At 44.6% G+C, this 19,873-nt stretch overlaps 1 protein-coding gene across 1 annotated transcript in view; it reads right to left on the bottom strand.

The window, feature by feature from the left end:
* The window catches only part of XKR5 (XK related 5), a 93,470-nt gene that overhangs the window by 43,817 nt on the left and 29,780 nt on the right, over positions 1 to 19,873 (bottom strand). The window contains exon 3 of the mRNA XM_086949342.1: positions 2,869 to 3,078. Coding sequence (XP_086805468.1) covers positions 2,869 to 3,078 — 210 coding nt within the window. The remainder of the gene's footprint in view (positions 1 to 2,868; positions 3,079 to 19,873) is intronic.

Below are 19,873 nucleotides of genomic sequence, written 5' to 3' on the forward strand. Positions count from 1 at the left end.
GTGACTATAATTTACTACCATTTCAGTCCTAGCTGTATCTGCGTTAATTTGTAGGGTTTAACTATGTGCTTTGACAGAGTTTAGTGCCTTTTACCGTTTTCTCTGGCCTACAGGCCCGAAAGCTAGAGAGAAGCCATTTTGTATTTCTGCCTCGGCTGTCCTAGGCGCTTGCAGGGTAAAGGTAATGTTTAGAATTCATCCTGTTATTCGCTAGAGAGGAACCGGTCAAGACTGGCCCTTATCCAAGGAATGTGTTTGTCTCCCCGGCTCTAGACGCAATACGCAGATGGCCACCGTGGAAGGCGAAGGGGGCCGGGGACTGGTACAGGAATTCGGTGGGAGTCGGCCTAATGCCGGAATTTTCCATAGAGAAAGTGACCTCTATATTATCAAGGAACGAGTAGGGAAGAGAGAGAGCAACGTGTGGAGAAGACCGAAGAAGTTGGTCTGAAGGCTGGTGCATAGAGATTGATACCATCAGCTAACTGAAATCCTGAAGTGAAGAAGGATGTTGATTGAAAGTCCTGTAGTGACATCATACAGGAGTGGCAGAGACTAAGACCAGAAGAGGGTTCGAGTATCCTGGAACCATGGCAGCGTAGATGAGGCATAGTGGTGCAGACGTGTATTCGTGAGCCATAGAGGGAGAGCAGAGTCCCAAGCGCATAGAAGAGAACAAGAGAGAGAGGGATCAGCTCCGCTGCTGAGATGGAAAGACACACGTCTAAGGTGAGGCGTTCTGAGCTTAGTGTAGCATGCATTTAACTATTCATCTTTATTCCCCTTTTTAGGTTATAGGTAGCGACTAACTTAATTCATTTGTCTTTTGCTCATTCTGTCATGTTTGATTGTAGAATAAAGATTTAATGACCAATATCTTTGAATGTTTTCATGAATGAGATTAACCTTTCCTTTTAACCAGGTGCTGACATACAGAAGGATGGGATATGCCCTTCTGCAAAGGTAACTGATGATTGGGGGAGAGTGTGAACTTCATTTGGGAAATAACTCTAAAAGGTGAATCCCTATTAGTTATCCCCATTAGTGTAGATCGTCGGGTGACGTTAAAGAGATCGTCGGGTGACGTTAAAGATATCGTCGGGTGACGTTAAAGAGATCGTCGGGTGACATTAAAGAGATCGCCGGGTGACATTAAAGAGATCGCCGGGTGACATTAAAGAGATCGCCGGGTGACGTTAAAGATATCGTCGGGTGACGTTAAAGATACAGTCTCACGGGACTATAAAGATAGAGACAGTCTTACAGGACTATAAAAATAGAAGATATCGTCGGGAGACGTTAAAGAATATAAAATGAGGTCAATATAGGATAAGATATGGAATCCATTAGGTATTAGTGGTATGTTTGAGTATACAGGCATATAAATAGCTTCTTTTCACTTTCTCAGGTGAGTATTCTAGATATCTTGTAAATAGTGGCCTGAGAAGAGTGTCGTTACGTGACGACTGGGTTAGCCACGGTTGGTGAGCTGCCTGTCTTGAGAATCCGGTCGTTACAACCTGGTGGACAAGTCCTCTGCAGTGAACATTAGGCGGCATGTAGAGCGCAACACAACTCATACATAAATAACGCCATCCCACAGTTACGCCTACTAAAACTGCACAAACACACACACACACTTGCTCTGAACATTTCATGCAACAGAGTATTACTTAAGTGTGTTGCTATTTAAGACGTCTACTTGAATGTGCTCGAGGGGATATTGGAGAATTAGTAGATGTGTCTAATGCTTTTGTCAGTCTGCCAACAAATGACTGTTTTTATCACAATTCACTTTGACATATGCTTCATCACACACACTGAAATCCTTTCTGTGCCCCATATATTACCACAGTGCTTTCCTTATATCAGAAGTGTATAGCAAACCTTGAGGCACAAGCCCAGGACATGGGTTGAAAAGTGATATACAGAAGATTAACATTGCATAATATAACCTGAAATATGGATGAATTTGCACATAATGATTATACTCCAAGATCTTAATCGTATATTAATATATTTTTTCAGCATTAAAAGTAAAGAACCAGGCCCACATTTGAAAACCAGAATCTCCATTAAGTTGGAAACATTTTTCTGGTTAAATAGCAGCTCTGTAGAGCACGTGCACCACTCTACTTCACAGCAGCAAGCATCACAGCTACCACTCAGAACCCAGGCATTACCCTTCAGCAGCTGGTTATTATAGATGAAACCTTTTTAGGATCATCTCCCAGCTGACCTTATTTTGGGTGGTAAAGCTACCATTTTCAAGTGTAGCATTAATTCCTGTAATTGAGAAGCCTGGGGTAGATTTTACATCACTAGAGGGTATAGCATTTGTGGTGACTGCACCACTGTTGGCAACCTGGCAGAGTGGATTGTTTCTCCAAAGAGTATTTTCCACATTCCTAACGGGTAGCATTTTAACATCTGCAGTTATTACCGGTGACTGCCACCTAAACCCCTACCATCATTCCTGAAGAAGACCGTCTTAACAGTTGATGACTCAACTTTATCAATGAATAGAGCTGCAATCAGCTAATTAAACACAATTAATAGTGCAGGAATAAACGTTGTTAGCATGGACATAATTTTCTCTGATATAAAATGTAAGCAGCACCTTGATACCTTCGAGTTTAGAAAGCTATATAAGTTTGTTTTTCATTTCAGTTTCATAATATAAACCTACATTTTAAAAAAGGATATCCAGTTTCTCAGTCTTATTTCGATTAGTCTGTCTAAACCAGTTTCTACTATTTAATGTTTCTCAATTAAGTTTCCCGGTCATCTGCAGGTACTTGAAAGGCCACCAGTTTTATTAAGACGAAAAGCAAAGTTTAGAAGAACTCATACAATCAGTGGTCATACCTGCGACTGCAAAAGTCCAGAAATGGTGCACCCTGGCAAACACAGCCAGGGCCATGACGCGGGTGCCAAGCATCCCCATCCGCCAGAGCATCTGGCACAGCAGGGCGGCCCACGGCATGTAGAGGTGTCCCGGCTTTAGGAGGCACATGAAGCGGCTGTAGGACACCAGAGCCCAGGAGAGGGACAGCAAGGACAAGCCAGCACTCACACCTGGAAACATCAAGCAATAAGAGAAAGTGGACATGACAAAAACTGCTGCAACAATACTTGCCTATTTTAACAATTGCAATTTATTGTTTACACACTTAGCCATTCATTTTTAAAGACAAACCTGCCTTGTTTCAGGATGAAACTGCATCACTTGAGAAATACTGAAAAGATTACAAATCAACTTGACAATGAAGATTTGAGTCAGGGCTAGTGGTGGAACTGAGGACAAAGGCTGATGAAAGAGTAAGCAATTGTATGAGCAGAGTTGATTCACTGTAAACCACTGGAGACTTCTTCTGCTACAACACATATACAGACCGGGGTGGCCAAGTACCGTCTGATCAAATGACACAAGAAGATGCTAATACGATTTGAGACACAGGCTGAAAGGGAGAGAGTTACTGACTTGAATCCAGTCATGACTTCACAGTATCCTGGCTGCAGGCACAGAAATGACCATTCTCACACTAGCCATAGGGCAAGAAGAGAAAGTGCGAAGGAGTAAAGGTGAGAGGCATTCTTGAATAACCCACAGCATTATCTCATGTGCAAAAATAAGAAAATTCTGCATGGCTCTTTGTTCTATAGATCACGTTAACTCAAGGATGTGAGGGTCACAGTCAATATGATCCTGGTAACAGGTCACAGTCCATGCGGTGGAACAAGACCCTGATTCGGAAACGACATAAGACGCATTGCTTTCCACATAAGTGTAGCAAAAAGAACACACTTCCATAGTTTTAATTAGTAGAGGATATTTTGTACAATAATCAGATAGTTGCAAACTAGATATAAACAAGCATTGAAAATGCAATAGGTCTCGCCTTTGATTAAGTTAAAGCCATTTGCTTTGCTAATGGTATTGTATAGCAAAGCAAATGGCTTTTACTTAATGAAAGGCGAGACCGATTGCATTTTGAATGCTTGTTTAATAACTGAAGCTTTCAAGGCTCCAATGTCGAAAAATGTGTGCCATTAAGTTAGGTAAAAGTGCGTCTGTTATTCTAACAATTAATGTGTTTAGAACATTCTCTATTATTATTGTTATAGGACTTGCAATGCCTTTCTAGGTAGCTTCTGGAGCCACGCTAAAGTTCATCGTTTGAAACCTACATATTATTTTATATTTCAAATTTTTTTTATATAATACATTGTACTGCAGAGCTAAAATGGAGATCAACCCAACCCCACAAGAAACAATCCTATTTTATCTGTTATGTCTATTGTTTGCCTTGTCCCTGTTCCCTGTTGATATTTGGCAAAACGTGTGCTGGTCTGATAATATTTCAATATAATGCATGCCATGTCCTCCCAGTGGGGAATTCACTTGACACAGCCCCTTTTCGCACACTGCTTAATTCGGAAAAGCATGCCTGAGGCGCTAAAACTTTGGTGCGTTTCCAAGGGTAGCGTTTAATCTCGTTTTACATGAGGTTTTAAATGTGGGTAAATTAACCAGCTCACAGGGAAGATGCAGACACAGTACCAATGCAGTTCCCCCGGTAATTCGCCATCGCTTTAATGGGGTGCAGCCTGTCCCCGGCCCTGGTCCATGTGCCAGACCCCGATCCACCAATAGAAATGAGCAGGAAGCACATTTTGGACTGGCTACAGGGCAACTGGGCGGGGCCTAACGGGCTGGCCTGACAGATCACTGCGTGGGCCGTTTACAGGCTGCTTATGTGGGTGGCACAATCAGTACTGCAGGCCCACTGGCAGCATTTGATTTACAGGCCCTGTGCACACACAGGGCACTGTACCAAGGACTGGCTAGAAATCAAAATGCCAATCATGGAATTCAATCCATAACAACAATTTACAGGGAGAACATGCACTTTGGCACTACCCAGCAGGGGCAAAGTGTTCAAAGCATCTAGATCAGCAAAAACAAAGTCCAATACACAGCAAAATAACAGGAGGCAAAGGCCAAAAATACAGGGGAAACCCACGCCAATTATGCCAGGTCTAACCCTATTCTTTTTAATTTATTTGCAAAAGTAAAAGGGGGGGGCTGAGTAGCCCCCCCCCCCACCTGGCCAATCTAAGCCCTGGTGACCCCATCCAGGGCTTGGCCTGTGGTGTGAGTTCCCTGGACCCATCCAGGGCACCCACTTTTTACAGCTGGGATCACGGGGAGCCAGAATGCCCCCACGGACCCTGCCGGCTCCCCGAATCCAGCGGGAGACAGCATTGCTTTTCCTTACTGGAGGTGACAGGAGGAGTTGTTGGCCTCAAAGGACATCCTTGGGGGCCAACTACCCCTCTTGTTACCTTCAGTAAGTCTCACACAGCATGACTGCTAAGAGGTCTTCATGGCCCGCCCCCTTTCTCCACCACTCTGCAAACACACCTCCTGGTGCAATACTACTTGGGGGATGAAGTTCCTTTGGCTTCTGAGGGTCCTTGGAGCGAACCCCTCCTGTTACCTCCAGTAAGTCTCACACAGCAGGATTGCTAAGAGGTCTTCGGGGGCCATGCCCTCTTTCTCCACCACTCTGCAAAAGCACCTCCTGGCGCACCACTGGTTAGGCAATGAAGTTCTCTTGGATGGCGAGGAACCTTTTGGACCAAGATGTCCTACTGGTAACACCTGCAAGCCCAACACAGCGGGTTTCCTGAGACCTGGTTGGAGGCTCGCCCCCTTTCTCCACTACTTGGCAAACACACCTCCTGCTGCAATAATAGTTGGGAGATGAAGTCCCCTTGGCTGCTGGGGGTCCTTGGAGCGAACAACCCCTCCTATTACCTCCAGTAAGTCCCACACAGCAGGATTGCTAAGAGGTCTTCGGGGGCACACCCTCTTTCTCCACCACTCTGCAGACGCGCCTCTTGGGGCACTACTGGTTGGGCAAAGAAGTTCTCTTGGATGCAGAGGGACCTTGTGGACCAAGAATTCCTCCTGGTAACACCTGTAAGCCCTACACAGCAGTTTTCCCGAGACCTGATTGGAGGCCCGCCCCCTTTCTACAATACTTTGCAAACGCGATTACTAGTTTAAAAAACATTGGTTACAGAAACGTTATAGTTAGCATATGGAATTAAAAATTAACTTAAAAATTCACCCCAAAAAAACTAAGGTTACAGGGATGTTAAAGTTACGCTCAGGTTTCACTCATACAAAACCAATGAAATTCAGCAATTATAGTTAGCTCAGCTAACTATAACTCGTGCCGGGCAATGCACTGCTTATGACCTTACATATTACATCACTCATGACGGTCAGTGACATCACTGATGACATCACTGATGACGTCATCCAGTGACTGTATGTTTTTAAAAAGTTTATGAGAGTTAAATATATATACCAAAGTGTATTGGTGAATCAGTGGGTGTACGAGTACCTGTATGGATGATTCAGAGGGTGCGTGACTATAAGTGTGTGATTAGGTGTCTCAGTTAATGTATATGTGAGTGATTGGTTGTGTGAATCCGTGTATCAGTCTGTCAGTTGCTGTCCAAGTGGCTGTATGTGTGGGTCAGAGGATATTTGAGTGGCTGGTTGTCTCAGCACCTGTATGGGTTTCTGAGTGCCTGTGTGGGTGGGTGATGGGGTGTGTGACTGCCTGTATTGCAGTGGCGGCTTATATGTAACAGTGGCGGAGAGACGGGTAGGAGGGGTCAGAAATAAATAAAAGATTTACCTGCTTGTCATGTCACCAGTGGCCAACTGCAGCCTCTTCTTAGTCCTCGAAGTCCTGCTGGCTCCGGGCAGCACCCAGACTCCACTAAGCCAATTGCGACGCTGCTGTCACCATGACAGCAGCTGTGTGATTGGTCTGAGTGCTGTGTTTCGGCATTCAGACAGGAACTGACAGCCTGTGCATGTTCTCCACCCAGGCTATGAATTACAGTCAGGAGAAGAAAACGCAAGGTATGCATGACTCTTTGGCCGGCCACAGAGGGCTGGCCAAACAGTCATGTGCACTTCATGTAGCAGCAACCACTCCTCCTCCCTCTATGTCACTGGAGCCCGGCCCGCCCTAACCTGGCTGGTAGATACTAGAAATAAAATGATAATGATTTCTGTTATCATCATATTATTTTTCCTTTTACACTGCTCCGAGAGAAGTGGGGCGACGCTCTTTCGCCTTAGCAGCTGAGCCGCCACCGCTGTATTGATGAGTCAGTGGCTGTATGGATCAGTGAGCGCGTGTGTGAGGGGTTGTATGAGGGAGTGAATGTGTTTATGGCGTTGTGAGTGAGTGAGTGGATGTGTCGGTGGTATATGGGTGAGCAACCAGGTATATGAAAGGCAGTGTATGTGAGTGATAAGGTATATGAGGGACTGTATGGGTGAGAGTGAATGTGAGAGTGGCTGTATGGGAGAATATGTGCGTGTGTCATTGACTTTATAGGTGAGTGAGTACATGTTAGTATCTGTATGAGTAAGTGGGTGTGTGTCTAGCTGTATGGGTGAGTAAGTGACTGTGTTATTGACTATCGGTGAGTAAGTGTGAGAGTAGCTCTATGGGTGACTTAGTCAGTGTGTGAGTGGCTGTATAGATGTATGAGCGGATAGGTCAGTCAATTCTTCCCCTCTTGCGGGGTCTGCGCCAACTCCGGTAATTGATTTATTAATACACTAGCAGCCCGTCCCGACGTTGTCCGGGAGCAATCAGGCTTCTGGGCCCCCACCCGCCCCGACGTTGTCCATGGGTCCCCCGGAGCGCACACGCCACTTTCAGGGCCCCCAATGAGCCGCACACGGGCCGCTTCACCTACCTCAGCCGCCGCTCCTCCCCGCCTGTCTGCCGCTCCTCACCGCTCCTCACCACCTGTCCGCCGCTCCTCTCCGCCTGTCCGGCGCTCCTCACCGCACCTCCCTGCCTGTCCGCCGCTCCTCCCCGCGCTCATGTCCGCCGCTCCTCCTCGCGCTCCTGTACGCCGCTCCTCCCCGTGCTCCTGATGTCAGCAGGCACGTCGGCGTTACTTCCAAGGGACAACTTTTTTTAAATCGTAAATATTTTAAAGAACGTATATTTTCTTTTTTTATATAGCCTATGTCCATCTGCAGACCCTGACAATTACAACAATTTATCGGGTGTTTGGATTGGTGCAGTGGTTCCTGAGTTTACCCGCCTCAAAGGTTCAAAGTTCTCTCTTTATAATAGTAGTATAGATAGCTCTGCAGTGGGTCTCCAAATACAACTTGCACAGTTTATTAACAATTTCCTCTGCTTGTCTGCAGTCCCGCATTTCAGGCTCGAGTAATTCTAACTCTGCTGCGTTTCAGTTGATTCCCTGGTGGTACAGCCTTCTCCAGCAGGACAGCCGGAGAAGTTTACCCTTATTTGAAGACACACTCGATTGCTAACCAATTCTCAGAATTATTTTATTTAAAAGCTAAACCAGCAACTTGCATCCAGATCACATTTATGCCTAACACGTTTCGAAGCAAGCAGCTCCTTGTTCACTGGCTTGCCAGTCTTTGCAGAAATGCTGAGAAACCAACTTGTCTGCATGCCAATTAGATGTTAATGGCCCTCTGGTGGGCCTCTCAGGTGAGTGTTTCCTTTTATGCATGCTGGGGGACTCGTAGTGTCTCTCAGACAATTCTTCACCTCTCGTGGGGTCTGCGCCAACTCCAGTAATTGATTTATTATTAAATAGCTCTCCAGTCGGCCTCCAAATACAACTTGCCCAGTTTATTGAAAATTTTCTCTGCTTGTCTGCAGTCCCACATTTCAAGCTAGTGTCATTCCAACCCCTTCCAACTTCTTATGGCCAGCCTGTTAGAGGGCCCCTCAGCCGTGTGAAGAAGGGGTGGGAGCCAGCTCTCAAAAACACACCTGCAAAGAAATTTAGTAAGCTACATGTTGGCTTTCTGGACTCAGATGAAGCACTTTTGGAAAAAGGCCAGAGAACCTGGAGGCCCGCCAGGAATACATGAAGCTCTAGCATGACCAGAAGGCCACGTGGTAGAGTTTTAACATGGCCACAAAGTGTGGTTGGTGGATCCAGTGGAGCCCCGGGCCAAACAGGACTGGTGAAGGGGAAGTCACTACCTGGTGGACCTCCAGACCCCAGGAACCCATTTGAGGGTCCTGCAGGTCAACTGCCTCAAGCCCCACTTCAATATGACCAATGGTAGAACAGGTCCCCTTAACATCTGGTTGACCATGAGGATAAGAAACAACTCTAATTATAAATAATGGTTGCACATTGTAATTATAAAAAATGATTAATACGCCATGTAAGAAACTCCAAGATGGCCGACTAATATTAGTCCTTCCTCAACTTCTCCTGACTGTCGTTTATATAACTGAACATCCGATGGATTATAAGATTAGGAAGGAAAATACGTTCCCATTGTTAAATTAAGAAAGGGAATGGAACCATGGGCGTACGATCATTTTAGAATGACCGACGAATATCCCTTCCGGCTCAGAGACAATTTTCGTCGTTTTTTAAATCGAACGATGAGTAAAATTCTAAAATAATAATGGACAAGATGTCCTCAAAACCGAAATAAAAGTGAAAGAGACCATGCCATAATTAGACCGCATGACGATGGGGGAGAAATTAAAAAAATGTCAAGGGGTATAAGAACATATGATCCTTAAATCACTCCAAGATGGCGGACAAAAGCCTCACAAGTGCTTGAACTAAGAATTCTATCCCGTCCGTAAATCGGATTGGCAGGAATGAGACATGTGACTAGGACGGAATGAGGAACCGTCCGCCCAGTGTAAACATGTGTTTTAACTTAAGTAATTAGGAGCTTGTTGAGATCAGTCAGGAGAGGTATAAATAGCGGCACCTAGCAAGTAGAGTCCTGATGGTGTGGATGCATGCTGCAACTGGGGACTTTGTGATTGATGGGATTAAGCCAGAAGCGTGGAAAGTAAGTAGAGGCTAGAACCCATGCTAGGGGCTCCTTTTGGGGAAATAATTTTTAAGGGGAGGAGATGGGGAGTTATGAACTTATATAGCTCATTGAGAAAGGTAATCTAATATTATATATACAGTTATATTGGGATTTGAATATATAACACGTTTATAGTCTTACTTATTTTTACTGCAATTTCCATTTGTCCATACAGAGAGAACAGCTAGTGGAAACCTTTCTTAAAAAAAAGAAATATACTTGTGTCCACCCCGTGTCTTAATTTTGACACTTCTGTAAAAAGGTAGGTTTGAGTGCTCCCCTTTATAGTGTAATAGAACAGCATTGCAACTATTCTAATATTGGCAAACCTGTCTCCCTCTCACCACTAGTCAGTAATATCAGACAGTCGTGAATAGAATATGAAAACCCCCAAACAGATCTCTTGGATGTGAGAACAGAAAGGCGTAGAACAAAAGGGGTAAGTGCAACTCTCATTTGCATATGCCTATGTTGCAACTGGAGACAATATGTGTGGGCAAGTATATAGAGAGTACCCAGGAGAAGAGGAATCTGTGCACTTGCCCAGAGTTGGTGTGGGCAACGGTTAACCACTGTATAGATTATAAATCTGATGAAAAGTGAATCTGATGGAGATATAACATACCTGCCTTGACCTAAGTAAGTAGGGCCAATATGCAGGATAGGACTGTACAACTAGAATGTAGGTATAAATAAACTCCTCACGGGTGTGGCTGTAAACACGGGGCTATTGATAGAACTGGCATAAACATGTATATAGTTTAGGTCAAAATGGATGTCACTGTTTTTTTATGTTAAAATATAGCCACTGTACCTATTAAAGGTTTTACTTATATATTTTTCTTTTAGATACTCCTAGGTGTAGAGACTCTTATGCAATACTCTGACGGGTCCTGAAGAAGGTGGTTTCTACTATCGTTTATCTCACCGAAACGCGTTGACCAAGTCTATTACTTAATCCTACGGAACGTAGTGAAAAAATTGTGATCAATAGACAAACAACTGAAACGTGTTAACTCGTGCAGATGGAGTGTGTTGTGTGAAAAGGGTGTATGTAGTGTGTATGTAAGATGTCGGTTGCATGGTTTCTCTACCCAGGCATGTATGAAATTCAGTTGTAATTTATTGTGTAAATATCTCTTGTAATATTGTAAATTTGTGATAGAATTGTGTTTTTCTTAGAACTTTTTATTCACAAAAAGAAAGACGTGAAAAAAAGAAAAAGTAAAAAAGAGAAAAGAAATCATCATGAATGACTGCATATGACTAAATAAAGTGTAATAAGAAAGTTAAAGAAACAAATGGTCTTTGGTATTTGTCAGTGCCCTTGGTGGAATCTGTAATATGGATCCTTTTTTTTTTTTTAAACCTTTATTTTCAAAAGTTTTTGCGAGAAATACAAAAAGAAAAAAACCCCACCCCCCACATGGGCATCATTACAAACAATAGTACACAGATCGATGGACTCATTATGGCACTCTACAGAAAGGACTACATCTGCAAGCAAGGAAGTTCATGTGACAGAGAAACATTACCAGAATTACAGTTCAAGTGTACGTGAGGAAGTTAGAGCAGGACCCAAGAGCCGCACCCCACAATCAAGTACTCATAGACATGCATCCCCCCCCCCTCCGGGCCGGATTCAGATGACGAGAACAGGTCACCACTGGTCCCCTCGGAATCAGAGTGTGACTCCGTGCCAAACCCTGCCATACACAGGGTTCGCCAAGCCAACAGGTCTTCCTGCAATTTGTCATCTTTTCTGGAACTCTGCATATGCGTTTCCTCCGCGAGTGCCCATTCCCTCACATCCTTAAGCCAATTATCTACCTCAGGGGCCCTCTGTCCCATCCATGTGATGGCAACCCTGCGCCTAGCCAAAACTAGCATCAACTGCAGCAGCCTATATGGAAGTTTCCGTTTCCTGGGCCTAGGCACTGTGGAAAAAGATTATTTCTCGTAGTTTATGTCCCATCATACACCCTCTCAGTCACGTCCCCGAGCCCATCATGTCGGAAAACAAGCGAACGAGAACACAAGCAAACCTGATCACGCGCACACAAATGTTGCACATGCACTCTCCTTCCTCTAAAATTCAAAGGTACATTCTTATGGCTAAGGCGATGTCGAGAAACAGCTTCTTCACTCAAACTGTACATTCCTGTGGTCAAGCCGATTCCGAGAACAAGACCCCCCCGTTTGTAACCATTTCCCTATAATCGGGCCGATTCCGAGAAATAGGCCCAGTTTTGCTAAACCACGACAACCAATTCCGAGAAGAAGAGCGCCCGTTTGCTGAAAGACACGACACCAGACATCCTGTCAACGACCAGTTCTTTTTTTTCTCTCTCTCTCTCTCTCTCTCTCTTATCTAAGGAACCAGCCTAGGATTATTTCTCAATGCTCTGCTTCTGTCGTGACTTCCTCATGATTAAAGACATAGTCACGCTTCTTCCTGTCATAACTTCTGTATGATTTTGACACAGTAACGTTGCTATGATTTCTGTAAAATTACGACACGGTTATCCGAGTTTTACTGACCTATGTATTGTTGCAAACACAACTATCCGAGTTTTGCTCAAGGGAAGCTCCTTCCTCTTTTCTGTGGATAAATACCATGTCCTCTTTGATGAAAGTTAGAGATTCTTCCGATCCTCCTTAGGTGACGGAGCTCTCCCTTAACTCGAGTTACTGAATAAAGACCCTTGATTCGAACCACCACGGACTCTGCTCTTCATACTTGACCTTATTGATATTATAGAAATTCCGATCAAGGTAAATTACTAAAATATTTACCACAGCAAATTGGCGCCCGAACAGGAACTTCCCTTTCTCCCCACACGCCGGTGATGCGGACCCAAACCGGTCTCTTCAAGACATCGACGGACTTCAAAAGAGTGCACGCTGCAGGGTGTTCCTGCATGAACTCCATCATGTCCGAGAGAGGCTGTACCGAGGTCTGAGCATCCATACGAGGCGGTGAGGACGACAGCGGAAGTCTCGACCCAAAGCTCGAAACCTGTGAAGATTGCAGAGTCCGAGGTCTTCAGAATCCCGCCAAGTCCCCCGATCAAGAGCGCAGCGCAACTAGGCCAGTGTCCAGATCTTCAAGTTCTCTGCACCTCGGTGAGTACTGCTGGGGTTGTATCAAGACGGGTTCTGATTTTTCAGAGCACAGACAAGACGGGTTCTAGGTTTCTAGAAAACGGTATGTTTTTATTCCGATACTCAGGATATATCAAGTTATCAAGTGTAAGTTTTTGTTTGTTGCTTGTTGTCACTATGCCTTTGTTTTCAAAGTTATGTAAACTGGGTACCCGGAGGGGGTTATTGGAACAAGATGTTCCAGTCCCCCCAAAGGATACTCCTGGTTTCCTTATGTACACCAAGTATGGAATAGGTGCCGTTTTGTACTTGGATTTGTGGAAAGAGTACACTCAAGATTTAGAAATTGCGATTAGATGGCCAAAGAGTGGCACATGGGATTTGAATTGTATCATGGCAGTTGAAAAGAAATGTTGGGAAAAGAAAGCAAGACCCTCGATGTTAGAGAGTATTGAATTATGGCGAAAGGAAGCACATCAAAGGGAACAGAAAGAGCAAAGAAAAGTAGAGAAAGCAAATAGAATGTCAGAAGAAAGTAAGATGAGAAAGTTACGAGAACAGAATGCGGATATTAATTTTGAACAAATAGAGAGGGAGGCCTCGGCCTCTGTAACAGGAATGTATCCCGTCCTTTTACAAAAGACGGAGTCCGATGATAACCCTAGTATTCCCACAGCACCCCCATGTCCTAAAACTCCTTCTGCTCCCAAAGACTTCATTACCACCTACTTAATGGAACCTCTTCCTGCTTATACCAATCAAATCACAGCCAGACGAATAGTCACCCCGACTGAAACCATCTTTGACACCTCAAGCGGGGATCCACCCATGTTAGAATGTGATTACGACCCGACCCCAGGGGAAGGTTCACAAGTAGATATCTCCCTTCGTCTACGAGAAGCTCTACAGGGTATACGAGAGGTGCCGAATGTCGCAAATTGTTTAAACAAGATCTACGAAACTCTCCGAACAGGAGAAAATTTAGAAGCCCTACAGGAAGCTATTAAATATAGACCCATAGCACATAGAAAATGCCTCTCACGATTCATGATCACTTGTTTCATCAGAATGATAGCCAGTGTAGGAAAAACAATTCCTGATGATTTATTACAACTAGATCAAGCAGTAGTTGCAGGTAGTTATAATAAGATAAAAGAAATAGATCTCTTTATTCCACTCTTTACAAGCAAGGTTTCTGACTTCCATCAAAAAGACACCCTTACTCAGGAAACAGAGAACGAGAGTACAGACAGGGAAGAAGAAAATCATTTTCAAGGAGCAGTACGCTCCCGTATCCCTCGTTCCCAGAATATTGGACAAATCAAGATCAAAACTAAGAAATTGTCAGCTCCTACAGATCGATTGTTCCAACGAACACAAGAAGCTCTAGATGATTGGATGGACGACGAACCTCCACTCACTACCCAAGAAAAAGAACTAACCCGATCAAGCGCCCATTGGGTATCTCAATACTCTATATATGGCCATGATATAGTCGCTCAAATGTTTCTATCGATCTCTCTAACATCCCAAAGACTAGCAAGCATCTATATGGTTCAACACCTCATTGCGATGTACGAAGATACTGGTTGCCCGCCCAAAAAGTTACATTCTCTCTTGCAAGACTGCTTAGAAGGGAGGTGGGTGGCCAGGGGACAAGAATTCCTTAATATCTTCCTTGACCTACGACAGCGATATGTTCAATACTTTTCAGACAGTTATGACACAAAATCCCCATCACTATGACCAAGGACAGTTCCCCCTCCGAGAAGTACATCCGTCGTAGGTTCTGGAGGAAAGCTACAACAAACATTTGTCTACACACCCCTAACAAAAATAGAAATACTAGAAATGAAGAAAATTATCCCTTCTCACGAAAAAGATCCTTTGGGTTTTCATAGGGAACTCAAGGATATTCTTCAAATGGGTTCCTTTACCTATAAAGATCTCAACATTCTCCTCAAAGTCCTACTACCTCAAGGGACATACGACAAACTAAAAGGAAAAGATTGGGAGGTAGAAGGGAAAAAGATAGTATGGAAAGCTTTAGAGACAGAAGAAAGTACTCGTGCTGCTGGACAAGGCCTGGGACCTCTAGTCCTAGAACTCCCTCGCCTTCTCCCGAAAATACTCTCCGAGTTACTGACCACTAAGAAAGAAGATTGGGATGCTATCTCTGCATGCAAATAGAAACCAGATGAAGATATAGGGGACTATTATACAAGGTTAGAGAAATGTTTTCTCATCAACAGTGGCCTCTCCTCAGGTGGAGACGCCTATAGTCGATTATTTGTCTCCAAATTCGTAGAAAATGCCTTGCCTTCGATCAGAAATAGAGTACTAAAGGTAGGGATTTCTTGGCAAGCAAGTTCCCCTTCACAAGCACTTCAGATGCTCCAATATCACCAAAATAGGATTAGAGATGAACAGGAACAAGAAAAGAAAAGAACGAAGGATACTAAAATGAAGGTATTGGTAGCACAGACTAATACAATCCAACAGACCCCTAAACAAGCTCAAACGTCACAAGAAAAAGTTACTTGCAATTATTGCAAAAGGCTAGGTCACTTTTTGCGTGACTGTCCAGTATTACAACATATTATTGCCACTGGGAAGACCCAACCCCGTAACTATCCCCCACAACCCTCTGTTCCCACAACAGCTCCTCCGACTGATGCTAAACCCGCCACCCAACTCTATCAGTACCCAGTGTCATCCTATCCTGAATTCCCCTCAATTTTATGAGACAGCTGGGAGGAACATGACAGTCGTCCACTGATCCCGGTCCCGGTCGACCAAAAGGGTCCCTATGTAAACGCTAACCTCTTAGGTAAGGAAACAAAATTCCTAATAGACACCGGGGCCAGTAGGACAACAGTAACACAATGAATTTCCCAAGGTACCCCTCTCTGGCTCGAATAGTATTTCCTTGGGTTTGTCAGGTACACCAGTCATCAATAAGTCATCAATCACTTCAAGTTGGTCCTCTTCCAACATCCACTGACTTGGTACTTACTAAGTCATGTCCCGAAAACTTACTTGGCATCCAAATGTTAAAGGAACTAGGTGCCGTGATATGTTGTTCCCCGGAAGGAATACGACTATTCCTCCGAGATTTCAAAGGTAATTTCACCACACGAGAATTATACATCATACTAAGAGACATCCCTGCTACACTATGGGCGACAGATCCGACTGATGTAGGGTTCATGGACATTACACCACACATGGTCACATTGAAAGAAGGTGTTGTCCTACCTCGTGTTCGACAATCCAAGTTACCTCCAGATGCAGAACAAGCCCTCATCCATATTCTCGATGACTTAATACAGAAAGGAGTAGTCAGAGAAGTACGTTCCAACATATGTAATTCACCAGTCTTACCAGTAAGAAAGAAAACAGATGACGGTGCACCACCAGTTTACCGACTAGTGGTCGACCTACGTGAATTAAACAAGTGTGTGGTACCACAATACCCTGTGGTCTCTGACATCAGTACTTTTCTAACAGCTATAGATCCTGAAGCCACACATTTTATTGTAATCGACCCGAAGAACGCTTTCTTTAGTGTACCCATACACCAAGACAGTCAATACCTATTCGGATTCTCACTACACGGTCGTAGCTTTTGTTTCACAAGAGCTCCTCAAGGGTACACAGAAAGTCCCAGTATCTACAGTCAGGCACTTAAGACAGTTAGATGACATTGTTATGCCCTCAAATACAACATTGTTACAATATGTCGGTGACCTACTGATCACCGCACGTTCTGAACCAGAATGTGAACAAGCATCACGGATTGTCCTAATGTTCCTTGCACAACGTGGCCACAAGGTGTCACCCTCGAAATTACATTGTGTTTACAGCAGGTGGCCTACCTAGGACACCTACTGTCAAAGGAGGGTAGGGCACTCACACCTGAAAGAACTCAACTCATTTTTAACATTCCTGTCCCTAAGACGCAGAAAGAAGTCTGTGCCTTTATTGGCCTCACATCCTACTGTAGACAGTGGATTCCTCAATTTGCATACTTGGCCAAACCCCTGATACAGTTAACGACCACGACCTCTTCCCCATTGCCATGGACACCTGATCATATTTTTGCTTTCGAAACTCTTAAACAAGCATTATGTTCTGCACCAGTCCTAGCTACACCCGATTATGCCAAACCTTTTGTCCTCTTTGTCACAGAACGGGAAGGTACAGCCTTGTCAGTGCTCACACAAGCACAAGCCAACAAACATCGTCCCTGTGCGTATTTTTCTAGGACTCTTGACCCTGTTGCACAAGGTTTGCCTGCCTGTTTGAAATCTGTCGCAGCCACAGCTATAGCAATACGACAAAGTGATTCCATAGTACTAGGACATTCTCTCGAAGTACAAGTTCCACATGCAGTAGAACTACTCTTGAATAGGACCCAGACACAACACTTGACCATAGCCCGCCTCACAGGTTACGAAGTCACTCTGTTCCAACCCCACATCATCATCAAAAGATGCAATATCCTCAACCCAGCTACATTACTGGCTACTATTCCAGTTGACAATCAGATTCACGACTGCTTAGAGGTAGTCAAACTAGTCACAAAGCCCCGGTCTGATCTTACAGATGTCCCTCTAAGTACACCTGAACACACACTGTTTGTAGACGGTTCCTGTATGCGCCTCCAATCAGGCAAACTTTCAGCAGCCTACGCTGTCACTACAGAAAACACAGTCCTCTTAGCAGCTAGGATATCCTTACATTCAGCACAAGCAGCAGAGCTAATAGCTCTCACACAAGCATGTGAGTGGTCTAAAGGAAAACAAGTCAACATCTACACCGATTCACAGTACGAATTCGGGGTCGTCCACAATTTTGGCATTCTGTGGAGCGAGAGAGGTTTCCTAACCTCTCATGGAACAAAGATCAAACATGGAGATCTTATCCTCCAGCTACTAGAAGCAGTACACAGACCCACAGAAGTAGCTATACTAAAATGCAAAGCACATACCAAAGTCATAGACTCTATCACTAGAGGCAATGCTCTGGCGGACGCCACAGCTAAACATGCTGCTCAGACAGGAACACCAAGCACTGAAAACATCACTAGAACTATCTGTCCAGTTATCGATCCCACCAAAGATGTAGTAGACATCCAAAACCAAGCCAGAGAGACCGAAAAGAGAAAATGGGAGGAAGAGGGAGGTACACACACAGATCAAGGTTGGGTAACCAAAGACAAGTCCAAATGGTTTCTCCCTGACATAATGGTTCCCGTAATGATAGAAACTGCCCATGGTCCTGCCCACCTAGGAGAAAAAGGAATGTTAGACAGTCTGAATCTGATATGGCACAACAAGCATCTACATGCAGCAGCCAAACAAAAAGTACGAACATGTATGATTTGCTGTCAGTTCTGATCCCGGGAAAAGTGTATCAGTTGAACATGGAGGGTTCCAACGTCCAGATCACCCCTATGAAGTCCTCCAAATGGATTATATCCAGATGGAAAGATGTCGAGGATACAAGTATGTCCTCGTAATGGTCTGTACCTTAACCCGATGGACTGAAGCTTACCCTGTCCCAGACTATGGTGCCCAAATGACAGCTAAACAATTGGTTAGAGAATTTTTCCCAAGATATGGGTTGCCCAGAGTCATCTACTCTGACAATAGACAACCTTTCTCCTCTAAATTGATGGAAGCGGTTTCCCTACTGTTAGGTTACACCTGGAAATTTCATTGTGTAAGACATCCCCAAGCAGCAGGCCTGGTGGAGCGGCACAACCAGACATTAAAAACCAAATTGGCCAAAATATGCGCTGACAAGCAAATAGACTGGGTGACAGCTCGTCCAGTTTCCCTGTTCTACATGCGAATGGTGGCACATTCTCAGACGGGCCTGTCACCCTATGAGATCACATATGGGAGACCATCAAAAATCTGGGGTGTCCCATCTCCTAAAAAGCTAACTGATATTGACGCAAATGTACTAACAGATTACTTGGCTTCTTTGATGTCTGCACTACGTTCTTGCCATTCACAGGTGGCTGCAGCTTTTCCAGACAAGATCACGCCCGACGAGCACCCCCTTCAACCTGGCCAATGGGTGCTCGTCAGAAATTTTGACCGAACCAGCCCTCTGGAAAGAAGGTGGACGTCTCCCAAGCTGGTGCTGCTCACAACGAGGACCTCCGTCAAAGTCGAAGGACGAAAAGGATGGCTCCATGTGAGCCACTGCAAGCCCTTCCACGGACCAACTCCTACGGACGCTGTTGCTGATCCCGAGACCAGAGACACTAAACCATCAGACTTTAAAGACACTGAAACGACAGACTTTATTTCACCCCTTCCAGAACTTTTGCCCAAAGAAGAGTACAAATCGCGGCTGCGATCTTATCCAAAACAGACTTGAGACTTTGTGACTGACCCCGACCTACCAGTGGCTAATTAAGCCCAAACGCTTGGTGAAGCGGTTGCTGGGGAGTGTCCGGTCACTGGCGCATACTTTACTCAGACTAAGCAGCCGAAATCATGAAGACAAAGACTCACTGCGCAAAACTATCACAGAACAAAGTTCCAGTTTTTCTCTCCATCATGATTATTATTTTCTGCATCATGGCTTGTCTAGGTTGGTTCCTTCATCTAGCCATCCCACTTTCTTCCCCTACGCTTTTGAACAACATTGCTATGCTATGGAGAAGTGTGGCTCACTGGTTAGAGGAGGCATACCCTGAAGCAGAGGTCAGACCCGGGACCAGGGTTCGATTCCCGATGCGGCAGGGTCCGGAACCCAATTGTCCACGGACTCGATAAATCGCGCTTCGTTGCCCACTCTAAG

Source organism: Lissotriton vulgaris, unplaced genomic scaffold (assembly GCF_964263255.1).
Source record: "Lissotriton vulgaris unplaced genomic scaffold, aLisVul1.2 SCAFFOLD_1633, whole genome shotgun sequence".
Lineage (NCBI taxonomy): Eukaryota > Metazoa > Chordata > Amphibia > Caudata > Salamandridae > Lissotriton > Lissotriton vulgaris.